Source organism: Ornithorhynchus anatinus, chromosome 8, assembly GCF_004115215.2.
Source record: "Ornithorhynchus anatinus isolate Pmale09 chromosome 8, mOrnAna1.pri.v4, whole genome shotgun sequence".
Taxonomy (NCBI): Eukaryota; Metazoa; Chordata; class Mammalia; order Monotremata; family Ornithorhynchidae; genus Ornithorhynchus; species Ornithorhynchus anatinus.
The window spans coordinates 36,566,413-36,587,148 of record NC_041735.1 but is presented as its reverse complement, the minus strand read 5'-3'; the positions used below and the strand labels follow the sequence as shown (position 1 = coordinate 36,587,148).

Sequence of the window (20,736 nt, the reverse complement as noted above, 5' to 3'; positions counted from 1 at the left end):
AGATTTTTTGTATCCAGATCTCAGCCTCATGTTGAATTGTAGCTTTGCTGCTGTAGCATACTGTGTACGCTCTAATTTTAGTTTTGTAAAACTATGATCAACACTCAAGACCAACATTCAGATTATAACATGATATACTTTACATTTCGTGTCTCAGTTTTGGTGGCCCCCTCAATTCCAGTTTACAGAAGCAGCGTGGCCTAGTGGATACAGTATAGGCTTGGGAGTCAGAAAGACCTGGGTTCTGAGCCCAGCTCCACCTCTTGCCTGCTGTGTGACTTCTGCTGTGTGACCTTGGACAAGTCATTTCACTTCTCTGTACCTCAGTTACTTCATCTGTAAAATGGGGATTAAGATTGTGAGCCCCTTGTGGGACAGGGCCTGTGTCCAACCTGATTATCTTCAGCCTACCCCAGTGCTTAGAACAGTGCCTGGAACATAGTAAGTGCTTAACAAATACATAAAAAAAGATAATGCCTAAATTGCTTATGGGTGGTCTTTCTCCCAAATCCACCCTGGAAAATTGCAAAATGCTGTTTGCAGAAATGGGAGAAGACCATGTCAGGACCCCATGAGTTTCTCAAAAAGGGAAGGTGGTGGCTTTTGCACAATGGATCACCATTTAACTGATCTTTCTCTAGTTTACCACCATGCCTACTCCTCACTTCTCACCCTGAATGCAATTTAGCAAGCCAGGGATTTTTCCTCCCCAACCCTTATCCCAACTTTCCCAGGTACCCACTGATGGTAATGCAGAGAGGATCATAGGTCCATGTGCCACAATGTCAGAATCTGTAGAACTGCACTGGAAATAGATGTGTGACTAATGTTTCCTCCGTACATTAAACCAAGTCATTTTCTTCAGCTTTTCTTTCATTGTGATGTGATTACTACTTCTGACTTATAGTAAACCCAAATCTTTCTTTGCTTTCTCTTGGAGTAGGTCTTCAATAATTTGGTCTTTATAGGTAGTGAACTAATGTATCATAGTTAAGTGTCCTTTCGCTACTGAACCGACATGTCAAATTCCAATTTATATCACGATTAAAGGATTTTTAAAATTTTGATAGCTAGGTTTCAGAGTTAATATAGATATTCAAAGTATCCAAGTGAGAGGAAATGGTTTATGATATGATAAATGATATTCATCATTGTATTTGGTGCAAACATCAATTCCAGTTTACTTTTCTGCTTAGGGGATTCAGTCCCAAATAAAATAGGAATAGAGCTAAGCAAATCTCCTTGAAATATTCTCACTTCATAAATACACCCAATTCTCCCAGAACACATGTTTTCACTATGTGTTTGACTATTAAGTTATGGAACTGGGAGGAACTGGGAGAAACCAGCCCACCAAGGCAAGACTGTACACAGAATTCTGTGGTGTTGGAAGAAACAGCCTGTGCACATGCACATGTATACAAGAGTGCAGCACCAGCCACTGATGACTGCTACAACATGAATTTTCCTCACAAGATTGGAACTCCTGCATTTTAGGAATACTGTGTTCCTTTTAATTTCCTAATCCTTTTACTTGATTACCATGCAGGAGAACTGTAACAAGGTACTAATTTTGCAAAGCCCTGGCAAAGATTCAATCTTATTAACATTTATAACCTCTATTTTATAAGATTGAGGACCTGAATGGTAAGATTATTGTAATCGAGAGATTGTCTACCCCGATTTTGTTCTGAGAATTTTGAGATAAAGTAATTATCACAGTCTATAATGGAATGGGCACAATACAGCTTGCACACCATTCCCTTTTGGCTTGCTTCCAGAGGGCCACTGGTCCACAGTAGCTCCTTCACCAGTAGCTCGGCAGCCAAGGATCTACTCAGAGGAGCCTAGTGGTCTCGCATTACTGAGAAAGTGGTGTGACAGGAGTCCAGGAATTTATTCCCTGTAGGGTCTCGGGCAGGTTAGAGCCATCACAGGCTGCAGTAGCTGCACTTCCATTGTCTACATCCCACCCACTCCCACCATTTCATGGTGTACACCCGCATAAAGTATTTTTCTCTTTTTTGCCAAAATGGCTCTCCTTAGCTTGGCAACAGTAGACCTTCATTTCTAGCAGCCTGTTCTTGACTTGATTTGAATTACTGTTATTTTTTGTCAAAAGGAAAGCATTTGCAGAAATTATAAAATTCTGGTATTCTTGGCGATAGCCAGTATGTAAGAAATATCTTGCAACAAAGTATGTTATTATGAGCTACTTGAGTCAGTTCTTCTGTAACAAGTCAAATAGTTACTCTACCACATACTGAAATATCTTCAGAGAAGATTACTGAGGCACAGGTATACCCCCAGTTCCAAGGGACCATAAATCCAAACCTATGTCATGCACTGACAGCTGACGCAGCCCAGGATCAGTCAACCCTACTCCGACATTATGTCCAATCAGTGCTGGGAAGTTGATACTTTCTCCAGTCATTCTTCTCCTTGCCCCAAAACTATCCCACCGGTTCTTAATCAGTGAGATTCTCATTGATTCTCAGTGCAGACTGAGTTCTCTGCCTTAGCCAGGGCCTCAAGAGGGAGATAGCACACATGGGGAGGGAATGCACAGGGCAGAGACCTTAGGTTGACTTAATATACCCCCTTTCTCCCACCCTAATTCTGGGCCGTCTTTACCCAAAGTAGGAAAACTCTTGCTCAGCCACTCCCTTTTCCCACCTCCACTGACCTTGCCCACCACTTTTCAATTTGAAGCCTCTCCGGAGTGAAAGGAGGAGACCCAGATTTGTAAACCTCTGGGAGTGGTTGGGTAGGGATAATGGAAGGTGCCGTAGGAAGGGATTGTTGCCCCTTCTTCTTGCAGCCCTCTTTCAGCTTCCAGCTCTCAGACTCTCTTATGCATTTGCAAATGTCTGCAAACTAAAACCACGTTTGAGGAACACATCACTACTGCATCTTAGGGTGCACCTGGCCCGTGTTCATCAGTCATTTGTTCAGTCTTATCTTTCACAAGCATACTGCTTAGAGTCTAATATTTGCATTTCTCTCATAAACCTTAGAATTCCAGTGCATCTTCAACTACCTGATATATAGCCATTCATTCTCATATTCTCATTCTCTACTGACACATTTTTTTTAACTAGTAGAGAAGCCCATATTTTAATTTTTTCACTCTTAATTTTGTCTTCCTAACCGCTTGAATAGTTCATTTTCATTATTTCAATTAATTTACCTTTGCTTAACAGTGCAAGGAGAGTGATTATCCTAGCACTTTCATTAATTTTCTTTATCAGTTGCCATTTTTGTTTTGGATAAGCCTCAGATGTTTACTGAAATTAGTGAATTTTTTTCTAGGTATCTTCAGTGTGACTCATTTCACCTTGTTGACTAGTTTATGGTTAAGCTTTGGAGTTCTTTTTAGACTGATCGATCTTATTTCAGGGACTGCTGCACAGTTCATTATACAATGCACATATTTCAGGTTTGATATTTTTCATTAAGATACTGAGGCAAAATGGATTATGCAGATAGATAGCCCATTAGATAGCATTTTTAGAAATGGATAACTTGCTGGTGGCCTGCACCTCTAAGTGTGGGTATCAGATATTCAACTACCTGAAACAGCTATGAAACAGCATCATAATTTGACCTGTTACAGAAGTTCTGACTCATGAAACTTCATGCTTTTATTCACAATTACAGTTGGTTTTTCCTTCACTTCTCATTGTTCATCACCTAGGAATAGCTCTCCATCATCTGATCTATATTTAATAGGATCTCTTTATCCACATTTCTGTAAATTTCCATTATCCTGAGACCTCCTGTCAGATAATATTAATTTCAATTTTCAAAACCAAGTTCCTTACCATAATGGCTATATTTTGTATAGTTGCCCTCACTGTTAAGTAGGGATTTGGGCTCTAAAATTCAACATGGCTTGTCTATACCTGAATTTCAGTTTCTAATTGTATGATTTCCAAGTAACAGTACATTCATTTCTACTACCCACTTAATTCACTGCCTCAACAGACCAGCTTTGGTGCTTGTTGGGCCTTTTATCAGGCAAAACTCAGTTCAAACTTCTTGGTTGATGCTTTTGTTTCTTGGAGTTCTGGGCCACTGAGCATCACTTGCTCCACTTCCCACTGCATGACTATCCCTTGGTGAACACATCCTCAATCTCCACTGTTGCTTCCAATTTTAGCCTTTGTTTGCCTCTAATTTTTCTCTTTTCTTTGGTGCAGTAACTCCAAAATCCCTGAGAAGCTGCCAACAGCCATTGATTACTAAAGCCTAAAACCAGCTAAGATATTGCCCACAGTTAAAGGAATGAAAGTCCGTAAGGGTATAAGGTGAGATTAATCTGATTTTAGTGATGGACTATTTTAACTCTTGGCCAGATCTGATGTTTCTGTTAAAAAAAAAAAACAAACAAAAAACCAGAGGGCCCAGCAGTGCACTGTTGGAAAATTAATCAACAATACTTATTGACCACTTACTATGTGGAGAAAAGCATATTAACTGCTTGGGAGAATACAGTACAATAGAGTTAGTAGACAAAAGCTCTGCCCATAAGGACCTTACAGTCTAGGATAGGAGACAGACGTGAAAACAAATTCCGGGGGGGGGGGGGAGGGGAGGAGAGAATGGCAGAGTATAAGGATATGTACACAAGTGCTGTGGGACTGAGGATGGGGTATCAAGTGCTTAAGGGATACGCACCAAGTGCATATGTGATACAGAGGAGAGGGAAAATAGGGTGGAGAAGCGAGGGGATCAGGGAAGGCCTTTTAATAGCACACGGTCAGGGGACTGGGAGCAGAGGTTGTATGCTGTCATGGAAGGAAATCTTTCCATCGACTTCCAAACCACCAGCATGGCCCTAAATTACTTAATGGTACCTTCAAGCAGGAAAAAGGAGGACAACAAGGAGTAGTTCACAGAGCAGATATGAGCAGAGCCAATTCATTTCAGAAGTGCTCAAATAGCCCAACAAGAATCCTACACTAAGAAATGCCTATAAAAATGACCTTTAGTATATTTACCAGTTCAAATATAGGAGTCATACCAAACATCTTGACAACTGAGACATCAAAGTCATCCAGTTCTCTGAGATTATTGCATCACTACCTTACACAACCCTGCGTGACGGAAAACTCCCATTGGAGTGGTCACCCAGTATCTGCCGCCAGAGGCATGAGCACAACCACTCTTTATATTATCATCACATCATGCTTTACCCAGAGAGAAGCACGATGAGGGAACAATGTTCTCTAATTCTGCTATATTCCAGGGTTATATGGCAAAACCGAGTTTAACAAAGTTTTGCCAAAGAATCTATCACATTTTCACCACTGTTCAGAAATCTCTTGGATTATTCTTTTTTTCTTAAATCATTTCAAAGCACTATGGACCACACTAAATATTTTACAAACCATAATTAATAAATAGAAATGCAAAAATTAAGAGCCTAAGAAGCCAAAGTGATGGATATTACAAAGCATGAAGTGTATCGATTCGCACTGCTCAAACCTTCACCTCTAGACTCTCAACACTGTGAGTTATGCTTTCCTAACGCAGAAAATTAACTTTACAGATGAAATCACTGAATGAAAATGAGGAGACTTTTGGCCAGAAGACAATATTTAAAAGTGCAGTACCTGGTAAAAATGGGGCTGTGTTCAGTCATTGCGACGAGCAGTTTCAGGGCGTAAGCCGGGACAGGATCGGGCTCCAGAAGTATGTGTTCACATCTGGAATAAACAATAATACTGAGTTTTTAAGGATCTAAAATAAATGCCTGCAACAAATGACTGGCCCACAAAATTCTTCTTTAAATATCGGGGAAGAATCGGGGTAGCAGGAGACTGGCAACACACGGTCTTGAACTTCCCATTTCTGAGCTCCAGGGTTCCCAGGTGAAGACCAGCAGGCTCCTCTTCCTCCCCAGTAACCACGGCATGGACAAAGTCACAACCCTCATGGAGACAGAGAGGGGACATGAATCTTAATTCTTCTGTAAGGGTGGAATGGTGTCACAGAAAACTCCGTTTTACCCAGGGTCACAGAACTGGCTCTTCCTGGAGTGGTGGAGAGCTTGAGGACTGAGATTCCCTTTATACCACTATAAAGGATGCAATAAGGAGTGACCCAATTTTCTACTGATGAATCTTTGGATTGTTGCATCTTTATTAGTCGCCACCTTGACCGGTTGAATTTTGAATTGAATTTTAACAATATTAAATTCCAATATAATATTGAATACTTCAATCATTATAATTGAAAATAGTTTACTATTTTGAAATACTATTTTATAAAATAATTACATTATTATAATCAACAAAATGTAAATTTTTAAATTTTAAATTTGAATTGAATTTGAATTGATTAATTTTAATTAAAAATAATATTTTAATTATTTTCAAAGACCCATCTTTACAATATGAGCAAGGGACCATAAGCTCCCTAGCTTCATGCACTGTGTTCAGTATTTCACCCAGTTTTAGCATTTTATGAATGACTGTGATGATGGGAAGAAACCAAGAGCAATCACATGAAATGGTTCTGGAATATAATACCAAAAAACTGAAGCCTGGAGGGCCTGGTTCAAGTCAGAGAAGTCTCTGGTGGTCCCACTGGGCTCTGAAAAAGTCCTGACCCAGACTGGAGAACTTCCGGGAGACCAAGCCACCTTGAGGGTGCTAGTGTATCTTAAAGGAGAACAGGAATAGGCTTGAGTTGAAGAAAGAGAAATTTAGGTTAAAGAGAAGGAAGACTATCAGCAAAAGTTGCTAAAGTCTAAAACAAACTTTTCTGCGTATCTGAAAAACAACATTGATAGCCAATTACCAACTTAAATGAGACTCTGTCTGTAATCAGAGATCTCTAGATTTCCCCTTCCAGCACCAAGGTTCTACCTGGCCTTGTGAAAAAAAATAATAAATCTGAATTTTATGATTATCTGATTATCTTGATGTCACCTGAGTCCTTCCACGCCTATGATTCTATTTTTCAATCTCCACCCAGATCTTCTATAGAAAGATCTCCTTTTTTTTTTTCTCCAAAAGAAGATTAACAAACAGTGAAATGTAGACGAGTGCTCTAGCCTTATTTCCAGAAGCAGGAACTTCAGTTCACTGACCCTCAAAGTTTGTTCTTTCTTTTATTTCAAAGAGGTGATTAGAAAACTGACCAAAGGTGGGCAGGAAACGCCTCGACCTAGAGAGAGCAGAGATCATTTGCCTTTCTGCCTAATAGTAAAACTTCTCATCAATAAGAGGAGGCTGTAAATTCCAGTGATGATGGTATTTACCAAGTGCTTACTATGTGTTAAGTGGTGAAGTAGATAATCAATTTGGACACAGTCCCTTATCCAACAAAGGGATCAGTCTAAGAAGGATGGAGAATAGTTACTTTAACCCAATTTACAGATGAGGCACAGAGAAATTTAGTAATTAATCCAAGGTCACCCAGCAGGCAAGTGGCAGAGTTGAGATTAGAATTTGGGTGCCCTGACTCCCAGTTCCACTCTCTCTCCACAGGAACATGCTGTCTCATCACCTCGAAATTTGACAGCTGACAATAGTTATCTTACCTGATTTATATCAGAAGATGTGAACTATTTGAAAATGAAGAAAAATGGACAGAACTTTAAGCTTATTTCTCCTGGGTGTCAAAATGCTTCCAGAGTGCACTGGTTTTAAGAAATGCTCTTAAGAAAGACCTTATCAATTGACTTAACTTCCAGCTCTATCTGGGACTCTAATCACTGCTGGTTTAAGTCATTTCTAACTTAATAGAAAATGGTCACTGTTTACTAAGACAAAGCTATTCTGAATCACCAGAGTGTTCATCATTCCTGCCAGCAAAGGGATTAGGGAAAACAACTCATCTCTTTGGCCTGACATTATTCTGAAATACCCAGGCAGCTCTACCACATGCTGACAATAATGGATGCTATTTCTCAATTTCAATTTGTCAAAGTGAATACAATTTCTCATTTGTACTGACTACATTTATTTCTTTCATATCCAAAACAACCTTAATAATTGATTAAGTCATTAAGGTCCTGGTGGCTGTATGGGTCATACTAGAAGTACAAAGATAAAGGAGATAATTATTTTTCATAAGCAAGATATACTGAATACAGTAGTGATAAACAAAATAGATAGTTATAAGCATATTTACAATACCAAAGTCCAATGAAAAAGTACCAAAGTTAAATCAAATATTAAAATAAACTAGGAGAGAATGGCTTTTATCACAATGGAAATGTGATTCTATATCAAAGCCCACTTGCAACTCCAATTCCACATGCAAAACTACAAACGCTCTGGTGTGGCAGAGCATTATGTGACTTCAACTTGACTTCCTTTAGATTGTCCTGTCATTTAAATAAGTAGGACATTCCTCAGTTAAGGAAACAGGTGACCACAAATATTTCTAAAGAAGAATGATTTTCAGGAATAGTTAATCAACCACCAAAGAAATCTGTGAAAGCTCATTAAAGCCAGTCCCATGAAAACTTTTGATACAATGGAAAAAGTGGACCATTCAATCCTGGTTTTTCACAAGTGCTGACTTTTATCCTTATCTCTAAGGTTTAGGGGCCAAGTTATCTCAAAGATGACCTCTTACCTCTCTGTTCTTTAGTCAATTGGGATGAACTGGAGTGTTTCTGTTATCAAATTACAACTCCCATAGACCTGAATAATATCATCACCATCTAAACAGGTCAAATGTCTCACAGTACCTCCATCTTCAAACTATCTTAGCTAAAACACTAGGAAACAAACACAATTACCTCCACCTTAGAAATGGAGAAATTAAGACTCAGAAAGTTTTAGTATTTCACGACAGTGGTGGTGAAATTCTGCATCTATGACGTGTATGCCTGTGAGATAATATAGAAATAGTGAATTGCTTGGTCCTATACAGTATACAATTGGGACAGTGATTATTTCTTGGAAGTCCTCAATTTTTTTTCCACTTGCTCAGAATGTCACAAACATTGCTGCATACACAATGGACATGGCAAGACATTTATTTTAAATTATCTAATGAAGACAGGCATTCTAAGTAAATTTGTTTCCCTCCCCACTCCTGCCCCGCTCTTCCCCCGACCACTCCACCAAGAAAAGGGTTCTCATGTATATCTAATTGTCTGGAATCCCAGACCACTGTCTGACCAGATTTATTCTCTGTTAGGAGCCCAGAGGGTACTACAATGCAGCTTCTCAAAATGAAGGGAGCTCTTTTTTTCCTCTCCCTCTTCCTTCACTCGCATGTTCAAACATGGTTCTCTGTTGCTGGCAGTAATGTTTTCTTGAATCAGTACAATGTCAGTTTAAAGCTCTTTCCAAAGAGATTACCAGTGGCTGCTACAATTGCCATTTTACACAGCCATTGACTTCTCTCCTAAAGCTCCGGTCACGTTTCCTTTTGACTCCACTTACTTATTGCAACCCACCCATGACTTTATTATCCAACTACATTTACCACTCATTCGTTTATCGATTCATCTATTTCATCCTTCTGTACCCTCACCATCCCCAGCTGAATCCTTGTTCTTCCTCCTGCTCTTTAAAATAAAGGATTTTTATCCGCCCTACCACCCCATTAGATTGTAAGTTGCTTGATGGCAGGGACGCTGTCTTTTACTTCCACTGTAGTCTCCCAAGTGCTGTAACTGCAGTGTTCTACATGCAGCAGATGCTCAATAAAACTACTCACATGATTTGGTGACAAAAAATTGAATGTGTGGGCTGGATAAGAGAAATGGGTTGAGGATAGTGCCAAGGCTATGGACTTGAGACACAGGAAAGATGGAGGTGATGTCTACAGTGATAGGAACAGCTCTTCCTAAAGGTCTTCCCTGACTCACCCTCATTTTCCCATACAATTATCTAAGCACCTAGAACTGTACCCCCACCCCTGCCCCACAGCACTTATGTACACATCCTTATTCTCTGCCATTTCCTCTTTTACTTCAGTGTCTGTCACCTCCTCTAGACTGTAGTCCTTGTGGGCAGGGACTGTGTCTACCAATTCCACTCTATGGTGCTTTCTCAAGAGCCAAGAATAAAACTTTACACACAGTCCGCGCTCAACAAATACCATTAATTGACTCATGTTTCCATGCTCCTCCTAGCCCCTCAGTACAATCAGACTTGTGACCTCGGGAGGAGCCTGTAGTGCTTATCTTCTCTCTAACCCTTGGTCAGACTCCTCTGAGGCAGATTCTAGGTGGACAGACTCTAGTTGGACAGATGGAGATTCTAAAAGATGATTAAAGGTTAATAACTTTTTGATGAGCTACTCAATTTAATTTTAGATGCTTCACTCTACGAATATTGTTATTCATCAGGTGGCAATTCTTAACATCCTACTGTGTGGCAACATCTTAATATCCGCAATGGTCTCTCCTATCCCTGCTTTTCGCCTTTATTTTCAAGGTTTTATTTCTGTTGTGTTGTTTTTCAAGACAAAAAGCCTCCTGATTGATAGTCAGTGAATCATTCCTGATACTTTGTCAGTGAGTCAGCCCTCATAAATTTCATGTAAACCAAGAGCTAGGGAGAAAATACTATGAGTCCAACAATTAAGTCTGAAATAACTTGCCTCCCCAAAAACCAGCCTAAGTGCTCCACAATAAACACATCAAATATCATTCGCCTCAAATTCAACTTTGGTGCCTCAGGAAGTCTAAATCAATATGACAAAAATAGTCTAAATTTGAAAATTAATTAAATGTGATGGTCAGTATGTTAGGACCTGAATAGATGGAACTAGTAGCAACTGTACCAATACTTATTAGGTGCTCACTTGGGACCTTTCACTAAGTGCCAAGGATGTTCAGAATAACAAAGTGCCACATTACCAGCCCACAGGGAGCTTACATTCTTGTATGGGAAACAAACATAAAAAATATTTACCATTAGAGAAGTCAAAAATAAATTCCTTAGGAGGGCATAAATCAACTCATAAGCCCTAGAGTTGGCTGAAGAGATGATTTGGTCCAGGCAGCCTGGCTTAGTGGAAAGAGCACGGGCTTGGGAGTCAGAGGTCGTGGGTTCTAATCCCAGATCCGCCACTTTGTCGGCTGTGTGACTTTGGCAAGTCACTGAATTTCTCTGTGCCTCAGTTACCTCATCTGTAAAATGGGGATTAAAACTGTGAGCCCCACATGAGGCAACCTGATAACCCCTTATCTCCCCAGCACTTAGAACAGTGCTTGGCACAGAGAAAGCGCTTAACAAATACCATTATTATTATTTTCACAAAACTGGTATTGATCCAGTTGTAGAACTCTATGCACCCGAATGGTGCTATCTCACTACTATTTGATAATGTCAAGTGTGTAAAATAAACACACACACATACATGGGCTCAAACATTTTCACATTTTTTGCTGAAATTTCTAATCTGTTCTCATAAATGAATTCCAACAGATATTTGGTGGGGGACTAAAAGGTTCTGCTCACATAGCAGTCCTACATTCTTACTTTTTAAAAACTGAAGTTGATTCTTCATGATTTCTATTTGACCTCATCACATATCAAAAGTTTGGTTTGAAGCATATGGATACACTTTACTCTGGTTTTTGCAGCAAAACCAGTTATTTTCACAGGCTTTACTTTGTCATTTTACGAACTTTCCAAAAGCTAGAGAGTTTCTTGGTGCAAAAATTTATACTTGGATCCGTACATTAGATGTGCATCCTGGCTAAATACCTCTAGAATGCAGAAAGCTCTGCAAGTAAATCATCTTGAAGGTGTAGAATGATGTGGCAGAAATTAACTTTACAATTTATATTCAGATAGCAGAAACAGAATCAATAATAAGCACATATTTTATGTAAAAATATCTCTTTAAGGGACTCATCACCCCATCACACCATGTTTTATAAAACTAGACTCGAGTTATTTTGCCTATCAGAGAACATCACATTTCACAGAACTTTTAGAATATGTGAAGTAGAATTGTGTAATTTCACATGATTTTCACTAAATCCAGGATCTCATTGCCTCAGTAACCCCCTGTGGTAAAAGAGAATAAATGGGAATGCCACAATGGGAGGGCAAAAAATAGCAATATGGTCTGATTCATTTTAGGATTGCCTTGGGTCAAATTCGGCACATAAATAACACACACCTTGATCATTTCTAAATGGGGCAGATGGGTTCTTTTGATGGTAATATTTTGGTAGAAAAATAATTTAGGGATTGAAGCTGTTTGGACAACTATTAACCCTATTTGTAGCACCCTTACATCTGACAGGCACCCTCCATCTCCACTGCCCCACTGGGAAATGTCAAGGAATTCACCAAAGAATAAGTTAGGCAGGAGGTGAAGCAGGTACATGAGAGCAATTATCTCCCAAAAAAGCAGCTATCAACCAGGTGGTCTCCCCAACCAAACACAGGACTTTTTATTTATTATTATCATTATTGGTTCCTTTTCATCAGATCCTGCCTGACCTCCCAATACTCTATCTTTTGTACTACACATGGGGACAGATGGGGCACTGAGGTTGCTCCCCCTTAGAGAGGTATCATGTGAAATCCACAGGGAATAGGATCCAGAAAGAGTGGCATAGTGGATAGAGCACAGGCCTGGGAGTCAGAAGGTCATGGGTTCTAATCCTGGCTCCGTCACTTGTCTTGGCAAATGACTTCACTTTTCTGTACCTCAATTACCTCATCTCTAAAATGGGGATTGAGACAGTGAACCCTACTTGGGACAGGGATTGCGTCCCACCTGATGTACTTGTATCCACTCCAGCGCTTAGTACAGTACCTGTACATAGTAAGGGCTTAGCAAATACCTCAGTTGTTATTATTATAATAATATTGTTCACCCCAGTTATTCTTCATTATACTTTCCAATGCCTGCTACACAATGGGCACTCTTCAATTATGACAAGAGCCGAAAAACTACCTTCCTCATGATTATTACTATTTTCTCGTGCTGGTTAAATCACAAGCTAACTGGGCAGAAGTGTATCGGGTAGCGTCAATTACTCCCCATTCCAGAGGGATTAAGGTACTTACTGAGGAAGTAATATCTCTCTAACAAGAGACAGAAGCTTGTTGTTCGAGTCCAGTCTCTCCTCTTTCTCCCCGGCCATGACCTCGTGGCTCACAAGAAGTGATGTGGTTTCTGAGAGCAACCGCAAGCTGAAGAGTCTCCGTTCCACTTGAAAGAAGATGTGCCAAAAATGTGACCACACTGAAGTCTAATAAAAACATAATGTGGAATTCACAAAAAATTTTGCTGATGTGGTTACACTTACCATTTTGACTGAGAACCAAAGAAACTAGGGGAGGGAGGATGGAGTCCACAACCTAAAAGAGAGTTTTAGAAAGACCTGGATCAGATTTCTCCAAAGAAAAAATAGAACTTAAATATAACCATCTATGAGTACTCTCATGCTGAAGTATTTAAAAGAGTTCAACCATTCTAGAAATGCATACCATAATCACATTTACTAGACCATCAAGTTCAGTTTGCCCTGGAAAAATCACTCTGGTCATTGGAGGCACTGTTTAAATCAAAATAGTAGGTTCCAAGATATGGGGCATTTATCACCAAAACTAACTACCTAAAATTTACAGTTTTGTGCTATGGGCCCAAGTTAATAAAATAAGGATTCACACTTCCTTATAGATAGTCCCCTGTATAACTGGGGAAAATAAAATAATAACAATAATGATAATGATATTTGTGAAGTGCTTACTATGTGCCACGCACTGTTTTAAGCGCTGGAGTAGGTACAAGGTAATCGGATTGGATACAGTCCCTGTCCCACATGAGGCTTGCGGTCTTAATCTCCATTTTAGAGATGAGGAAACTGAGGCCCAGGCAAGTGAAGTGACTTGCCCAAGGTCACACAGCAGATAAGTGGCAGAAGTGGGATTAGAATCCAAGTCTTCTGACTCCCAGGCTCATGCTCTTTCAATAGAAATAGCCATGCTGTTTCTCAGTCAGCCACAAAAACAGTGACCCAATAGTGGAATCATACTGCTACAATTACCTCTGATTGGCCTCAGTCATTTTTGGGAGATAAAATAAACTTTATGCTGGAATCATTTCAATTAAGTGGGACACAATCAAGTTTGGGTAGGGGCCCGTAATGGAATCACTACCCAATCCCAGAAATGCTATCAAGAATTTGATCAGTGTCCTATGCCCATGTCTTCAAAAGCCTGGCGAAAAGGTTTGCAGTTCCAGACCATAATTTTACAGTAGAAACAGTGAGCAACGGGCATTACCAGCATTGGGTATGGTCACAACCTGGGGGGAAAGTGGAAAAAAAAAAAAAGTTTCAAGTGGGCATCGTGTGTCTGCATGTGGGCTGAGGAAGTGGTGGGTGAATGAAAGACAAGGCATTGAAGAATGCCACTGTAGCCATGTTCAATACCTAGCTGCCCCAGTAAGAATAGTTATTGAGCAGATGGAGAGATGGGGGAAAACATGGTATCTAAAACTGTCAGACGGGGCAAGCAGACAGACAAGTAGGCTCTGTACAGTGGAACAGAAAGAGAGGGAGGAGGAGGTGGGGAGAAAGAAGGGGTGAGGAGAGCTGCTCCAGCTCACCTTGAAGGCCAGTGAAGTTGCTGGCCAGGCCCCGCTGGCTGAAAGAGCTGGAGCAGCATGAGTCGGGGCAGGCTTTCCCTCTGTCACCACCCCGGGGAGGCTCTTTCTAATAATGTATACCACACGAGACAACGGCACTTATTGTTTCACCAGTGCTCCCTTCCAGGGAGTTCCAGGTGGCTTTTGGAGCTGGTGAATGGCCACAAGTCAGTTCATGATCTCAACTGGACATGATGTTCAGGAACAACCCTGTAAAGTACTTCATTATGTTTGCAAAAACTCAGATCTAGTGCGATTAGCGAATCAAAATTACACCTATTTTAAAAGATACTGCCTTGCAGAGTGGACTGATGTTTAGGCAAGCCAAAACTTTTGTTCCTCATATGCAAAGGGCCCTGAGTATTTACTGTACAAGAACAAAAAATTTCTTCTTTTCCATTAAGTACTATTTGAAGCAGTTTATGCTCTTTCTTTATATAATAATGATGATATTTATTATGCACTTACTATGTGCCAGGCACTGTTCTAAGCACTGGGGTAGATACAAGGTAATCAGGTTGTCCCATGTGGGGGCTCACAGTCTTAATCCCCATTTTACAGATGAGGTAACTGAGGCACAGAGCCGTTAAGTGACTTGCCCAAAGTCACACAGCTCATAAGTGGCAGATCCAGGATCAGAACCCATGACCTCTGGCTCCCAAGCCTGTGCTCTTTCCACTAAGCCACGCCGCTTCTCAGAATAATATGAGATGGCTTCTCTTTCTTGTATTGCATGTTACCTTCTTTTTGATTCTTTCTGCCATTGTCCTTGAAAAGAATACTCTTCATCTCATGTCCTAAACCCTTACAAACCTGCCATGCCCTGCTGAACATTCTGTTCTACAAGGGCCTGTCTGTCAGTCGTGCATCTTATTAATGGGGACCTACAAGGTTCTTGCAGCAACTCCCCAAACCAAGCAAAATGGTAGCAAAGAACTAAGCCCCCTTCCATTCACTTGTGGCATCTCCCTTCCAGTCCAGGTATTAAGACTTTTCCACTAATGAGTACTTACAGAGGAAAAGCTGTAGGAATGCATTTTTGCACCTGGAATTTACGTAGCACATTTACGTCAGGGTTGCCAACTGCTGAGAAAGGTTTTCACAAACAGTTCGAAAAGAGTTTTACTTTCAAGGTTTCTTAGTGAAATAATTGTATATTTCTTCTCCGTTCAAACTACGCTGAATCAAGCACTTATCATATCCCTCCTTATTTATTCATTCATAACTGTGAGCAGAGCACTGTATTAAGTGCTTGGGAGAGAACAGTATAACAACAGACACATTCCTGCTCACAATGAGCTCACAGTCTAGAGAGGGAGATAGACATTAATATAAAAATATAGACAAATAAATTACAGATACATACAAATATATACATACATGCTATGGAGATGGGAGGGAGGATGAATGAAGAAGCAAGTATGAGTGGCGCAGAAGGGAGTGGGATAAGAGAAGCGGAGAGCTTCTTTGCGGTGATGTATCTTCAATCAGGTTTGGAAGTGGGGGAGAGCAATTATCTGTCTGATATGAGGAGGGAGGGCATTCCAGGCCAGAGGTAGGATGTGGGCGAGAGATTGAGGTAAAATGAGGTTAGCATTAGAGGAATGAAGTGTGCAGGCTCCAAGAGGCCTTCCCCAATTGAGCCTTCTTTTCCCTTATTCCCTCTCCCTTCTGCATTGTCAATAATGCACTTGCATCTATACCCTGTAAACGCTTGATATTCACCTTGCCCTCAGCCCCAAACCACATAGCTATAATTTATTTTAATGTCTTCCTCCTCCATAGACTGTAAGCTCCTGGTGGGCAGGGAACATTTCTACTAACTCTGTTGTACTGCACTCTTCCAAGTGTTTAGCACATGTAAGCACTCAATGAAAACCACTGATTGAAAAATGGTAACTGGGCAACAGTTATGGAATCTATCAGATACATGATGCCAAGGGCCAAGCAAACAGGGCTAGAGTCCTGCCTGGAAGTGTACCTAGGTGCTGGAGGACAGAGGGGCAAAGGGAATAACTTAGAAGTATATAAAACCCATAGTTCCTCCCTCCCTGCCTTCTCCTGATGCCGAGTTCTAAAGTAGCAGCTCCCTGCACCCCTTTCCCAAGCCAAGTGATTGGGGGCAGAAGAAAATGATACCAAGGAAGAGAAGGGGCGGGTGCTAGAGAAGAAAGGAGAGAAGAGGAAGAGAAGAGAGAGAGGTGGGGAAAGGTTGGGGAGGGGGATAAAAAGGGAAAGGAAGAATAAAAGTGAAACAGCGAGAGAGAAGTGGGGAAGAGGACAGGAGGTGGGGAAGGAGACAGTGTAAAGGACCTCACCTTCCTCTCTTCCCACTCCCCTCATCCTCTTTCCCCCATCCTGAAGCCAAACTGGTACACGGATCCAGGTATGTCATTTGAAACCAGGGTGGAGAGCAAGAAATCCAGGGGACGTAAGGCAGAAGGGACAACCAGACATCAGTGGGGGAACCTGGAGGCCCATGGGAGTTCACAAGCTGGGAACAGGGGCACAAGAAAGAAGAAGGGGCAGTGGATGGTTCCCCTGTCTTGGATGCAGAGGCTGCAACAGGTAAATTGTTCCATCTCCGGCCAGGGTGGGTAGCTGATGCCGTGGTTTAAGTTTTGGGGCTGGAGATGCTGCTATTCCTGATTAACCCTGAACGACTAATCCAGAGTCGAGGGGGGAATGGGTTGTGGGAGTTGCGGGGAGGGTTGCAGGAGTTCTGATGAGATAGGACCACTGAAAGAGGGAGGGCCAGGGAGTAGACTCACTGGGTGGAAGGGCAGAGGCCAAGGGGATCACGGGGAGAACAGCAGGGGCTGAAGACAGCAGTAACTGGCCTCACGGAAATGGAAGGAACAGAAGCTGGGACCCGAGAATTCCAGAATAATCTAGCTGGCAGGTTGGAGTGGCTACAAAATGGATGGCTTTGAAAAGTATGGGAAGACTAGTAAGAGTTCAGGTGAGCCAACATAGGTTTCCTGAAATTCTAGAGTTGATGCTTTGAAATTGCCTTACTTTAGGGGAGCTACTCCCTGTGACCTGACTCTCTTGAAAAATTGTAACAAGGGTGACAGTGATCACCTTGTCAAAGGGATAACATCATCAAGCGGTGAGATGAGATACAGGATTCTAACGCTTGGCACCTATAGCAAGCCGCTTAATACAAGATGAATCTGTTAAAAATCAATAGTTAATCACATGAGATAATTATCAGAACTAAATAATGAATGACTTTCAGTTTAAACACGTCTTCCATAAGACAGAGAAGGCGACCCAGAGACAGAGAAATACCTGAAACTAACAGGGTAAAATATGAGTGGCTCTGGCTAGAAGATTGACGACAACGAGCTTCCGAAAATGGATTTCCTTGAAAGGCTGAAGCAAAGAAACTGATTAAACTGCCGCTAATCTAAGCTACGGTTTCAGGCAGAAGGCACATGAAGGCAAAATAAAATTTTAAAAAGTAAAATGTTTCAAACGGTGCCCTTGCCTTGTAAATCTCAGAGGTCATTTGTCTTTAGTTTCCGAGGATAATGGCCTTCAAGGGGCAAATATGGAAGATCACATTTAAGACAACTGGTAAAGCCACAAAGCCTTAAAATAGAAGAGAAAAATGGTTTTGAATAGTTGACAGTTTATAAATTGAAATTAGCCTGAATATGAGGGTGCTTTTTATCACCAGAATGGTACAGCTTACTGTCAAAAGCCTTCTGGCCCAAATGTGATGATATACTTAATGGAGCACACTAAGCCCTTTTGATAAGCAGATTGAAAATTGCTTCCATCCCTCCCTGCCCCTCCCCTTTCTCCTGAGACTGGGCAGAGAGCTCTTAAAGAGGCAGCACTGCTCTAGATTTCAATAAAGACTGAGAATGCTAGTGTCACAGTGGGACTGTGGTGACCAATAAGCCAGAGAAATTTTCCTTTCAGACCACTGGGCAGGGTCTCTGGAGGGTGTGATGTCCTTTGAGGCATAATAACTGAGGATAATGTCAAAATCAGGTATACTATGAAGAGAAGCAGTGTGGTACAGTGGATAGGGCATGAGCCTGGGAGTCAGAAGGACCCGGGTTCTAATCCTGGCACTGTCACTTGTCTGCTACATGACTTTGGACAAGTCACTTGACATCTCTGTGGCTCAGTTACCTGATCTGGAAAATGGAGACTAAAGATGTGAGCCCCATGTGTCCTACCTGATTAACTTGCATCTACCCCAGTGCTTAGAACAGCGCTTAACACACAGTACAGCAGCGTGGCTCAGTGGAAAGAGACTGGGCTTGGGAGTCAGCGGTCATGGGTTCGAATCCAGCCTCTGCCACTTGTCAGTTGTGTGACTGTGGGCAAGTCACTTAACTTCTCTGTGCCTCAGTTACCTCATCTGTAAAATCTGTAAAATGTAAAAGACTGTGAGCCTCATGTGGGACAACCTGATTACCCTGTATCTACGCCAGCACTTAGAACGGTGCTTTACACATAGTAAGCGCTTAACAAATAACAAAAAATACCAACAGTAAGCGCTTAGCAAGTACCAAAATTATTGCTATTATAATAAACGACCATGACTGTAGAACAGGCAACCAGATGATATAATGAAGAAAAGGGAACAGATGACTAAAATGAAGAATTAAATGCACATTCTCATGATTTATATAGTTATGGATTTGGGGGGACTACTTTACCTCCCCGGTATGCCTCCCCCAGAGGCAAGTCCAGCACGGATAAGCCCATTTTTCCAATAGGGAAAGAAGGAGGCAAAGAAGTATGAGAAGCATGATTAAACTTGGTATTCAGCCTTCAGAGGCAGAACAGGCAATGAGGAATATGTACACATTCCACTGAGCGGTAGTTTACACACTCCTTAGGGACTGTGTGGAGGGAAGGAGTCGACAACCGAGGTTAAATGTGGCCCTCAGGGAGTTCATTTTAACGCCAAAGTAGGAGCAACTATGTGGAGAAAGGTAAAGGTTAAGAAAATAATTCTGAGAGGTAAATAAAAAGACATATGCAATATACCTATGTTTAATCCCATATATATACAAAGATTCACATTTGTAATTTGTTTTTTTTTTTTTTTCTTTTTGGTTTGGGAATGAGCAAATTATATGGGTTCAAGATCGATTACATTCCATTTTATTCCCAGGCTCCTGCATCATTCAGGAAACCCACCCAATGCAACAGATGAGGCAAAAGGAAAGAGCTATAGGTATTATAATATGGGCTTTTGAGAAACATAAAAATGAAATCTCTAACCCTAAAGGAAAAACTATAAATAATAACAAGGAAATGTAAGAATAATGTCTGAAAGAAGACACAAAACTGGGATGACTTTAGAAGATTGAGCAATCAAAACTTTACACTTTCTGTAAATGCATGAAGTGAAGAAAAGGATTGCTTTTCTCATTTAAAAGGTAATAAACAACAGTTAATAAGATATGCCAGAGAAAGAAAGGGCTTAAATATTCAATATATCTACTTTGCTTGGCAGCACTAGTGCATAGTAGGAGGATTAATGCAATGCAGTTGATGAAGAAGGGAATTCAGAAGGCAAAATCATGAAGGAACAAATGAAAGAATACTTCAAAATGTAAATGTACTTAAATCAGCAGAGGGGTTGATGTAATCCTCGGTCCTTTCTCTTTCTCCACCACTCGAGAGAACCAAAAACACATGTATTGAGACCATAAGTAATTATTGCTGAAATCTCACAGAGGACACTGAAAAATGGGAAAGGGCAAACACGAATCCAGGGAATTGCAGATTTGTAAAGTCATCTTTTTCAACTCCTCCGATTGATATTAATCATGGAGCTGTGAAAAAGGGAATTTGCACCTCTTTAAAAAAAATACTTGAGTGAAAATATTCCAGCACAAGACCTTTACCCAGGCAAATTAAAATTAATTTACAAGGACAATTTGCTTTCTGAGATTTGATGTCAGCTAAACTGTGGGTGAATTCTGATTAGACGGAGTGAAACATCACACTGAGTCAGAGATGGAAGATGTTGATGCATGAAATTGATGCATAAGTGGGATTCTATTTTGGACTTCCAATTCCCAGAGGGTTAATATTTTCTCAAGGTATGTTATAGAGTAGCCATGGAAACAAGTACAGGCCCAAGAAGTCCAGGGCCTGAACATA

The 20,736-nt window shown here is 40.9% G+C and overlaps 1 protein-coding gene across 1 annotated transcript in view; it reads right to left on the bottom strand.

Annotated features, from left to right (window-relative positions):
- Positions 1-20,736, bottom strand: part of ULK4 (unc-51 like kinase 4) — a 497,317-nt gene that overhangs the window by 270,112 nt on the left and 206,469 nt on the right. Inside the window, 3 exon segments of the mRNA XM_029071432.2 lie at positions 5,619-5,711; positions 13,011-13,155; positions 13,253-13,304. Of these exon segments, the coding sequence (XP_028927265.1) occupies positions 5,619-5,711; positions 13,011-13,155; positions 13,253-13,304 (290 nt within the window).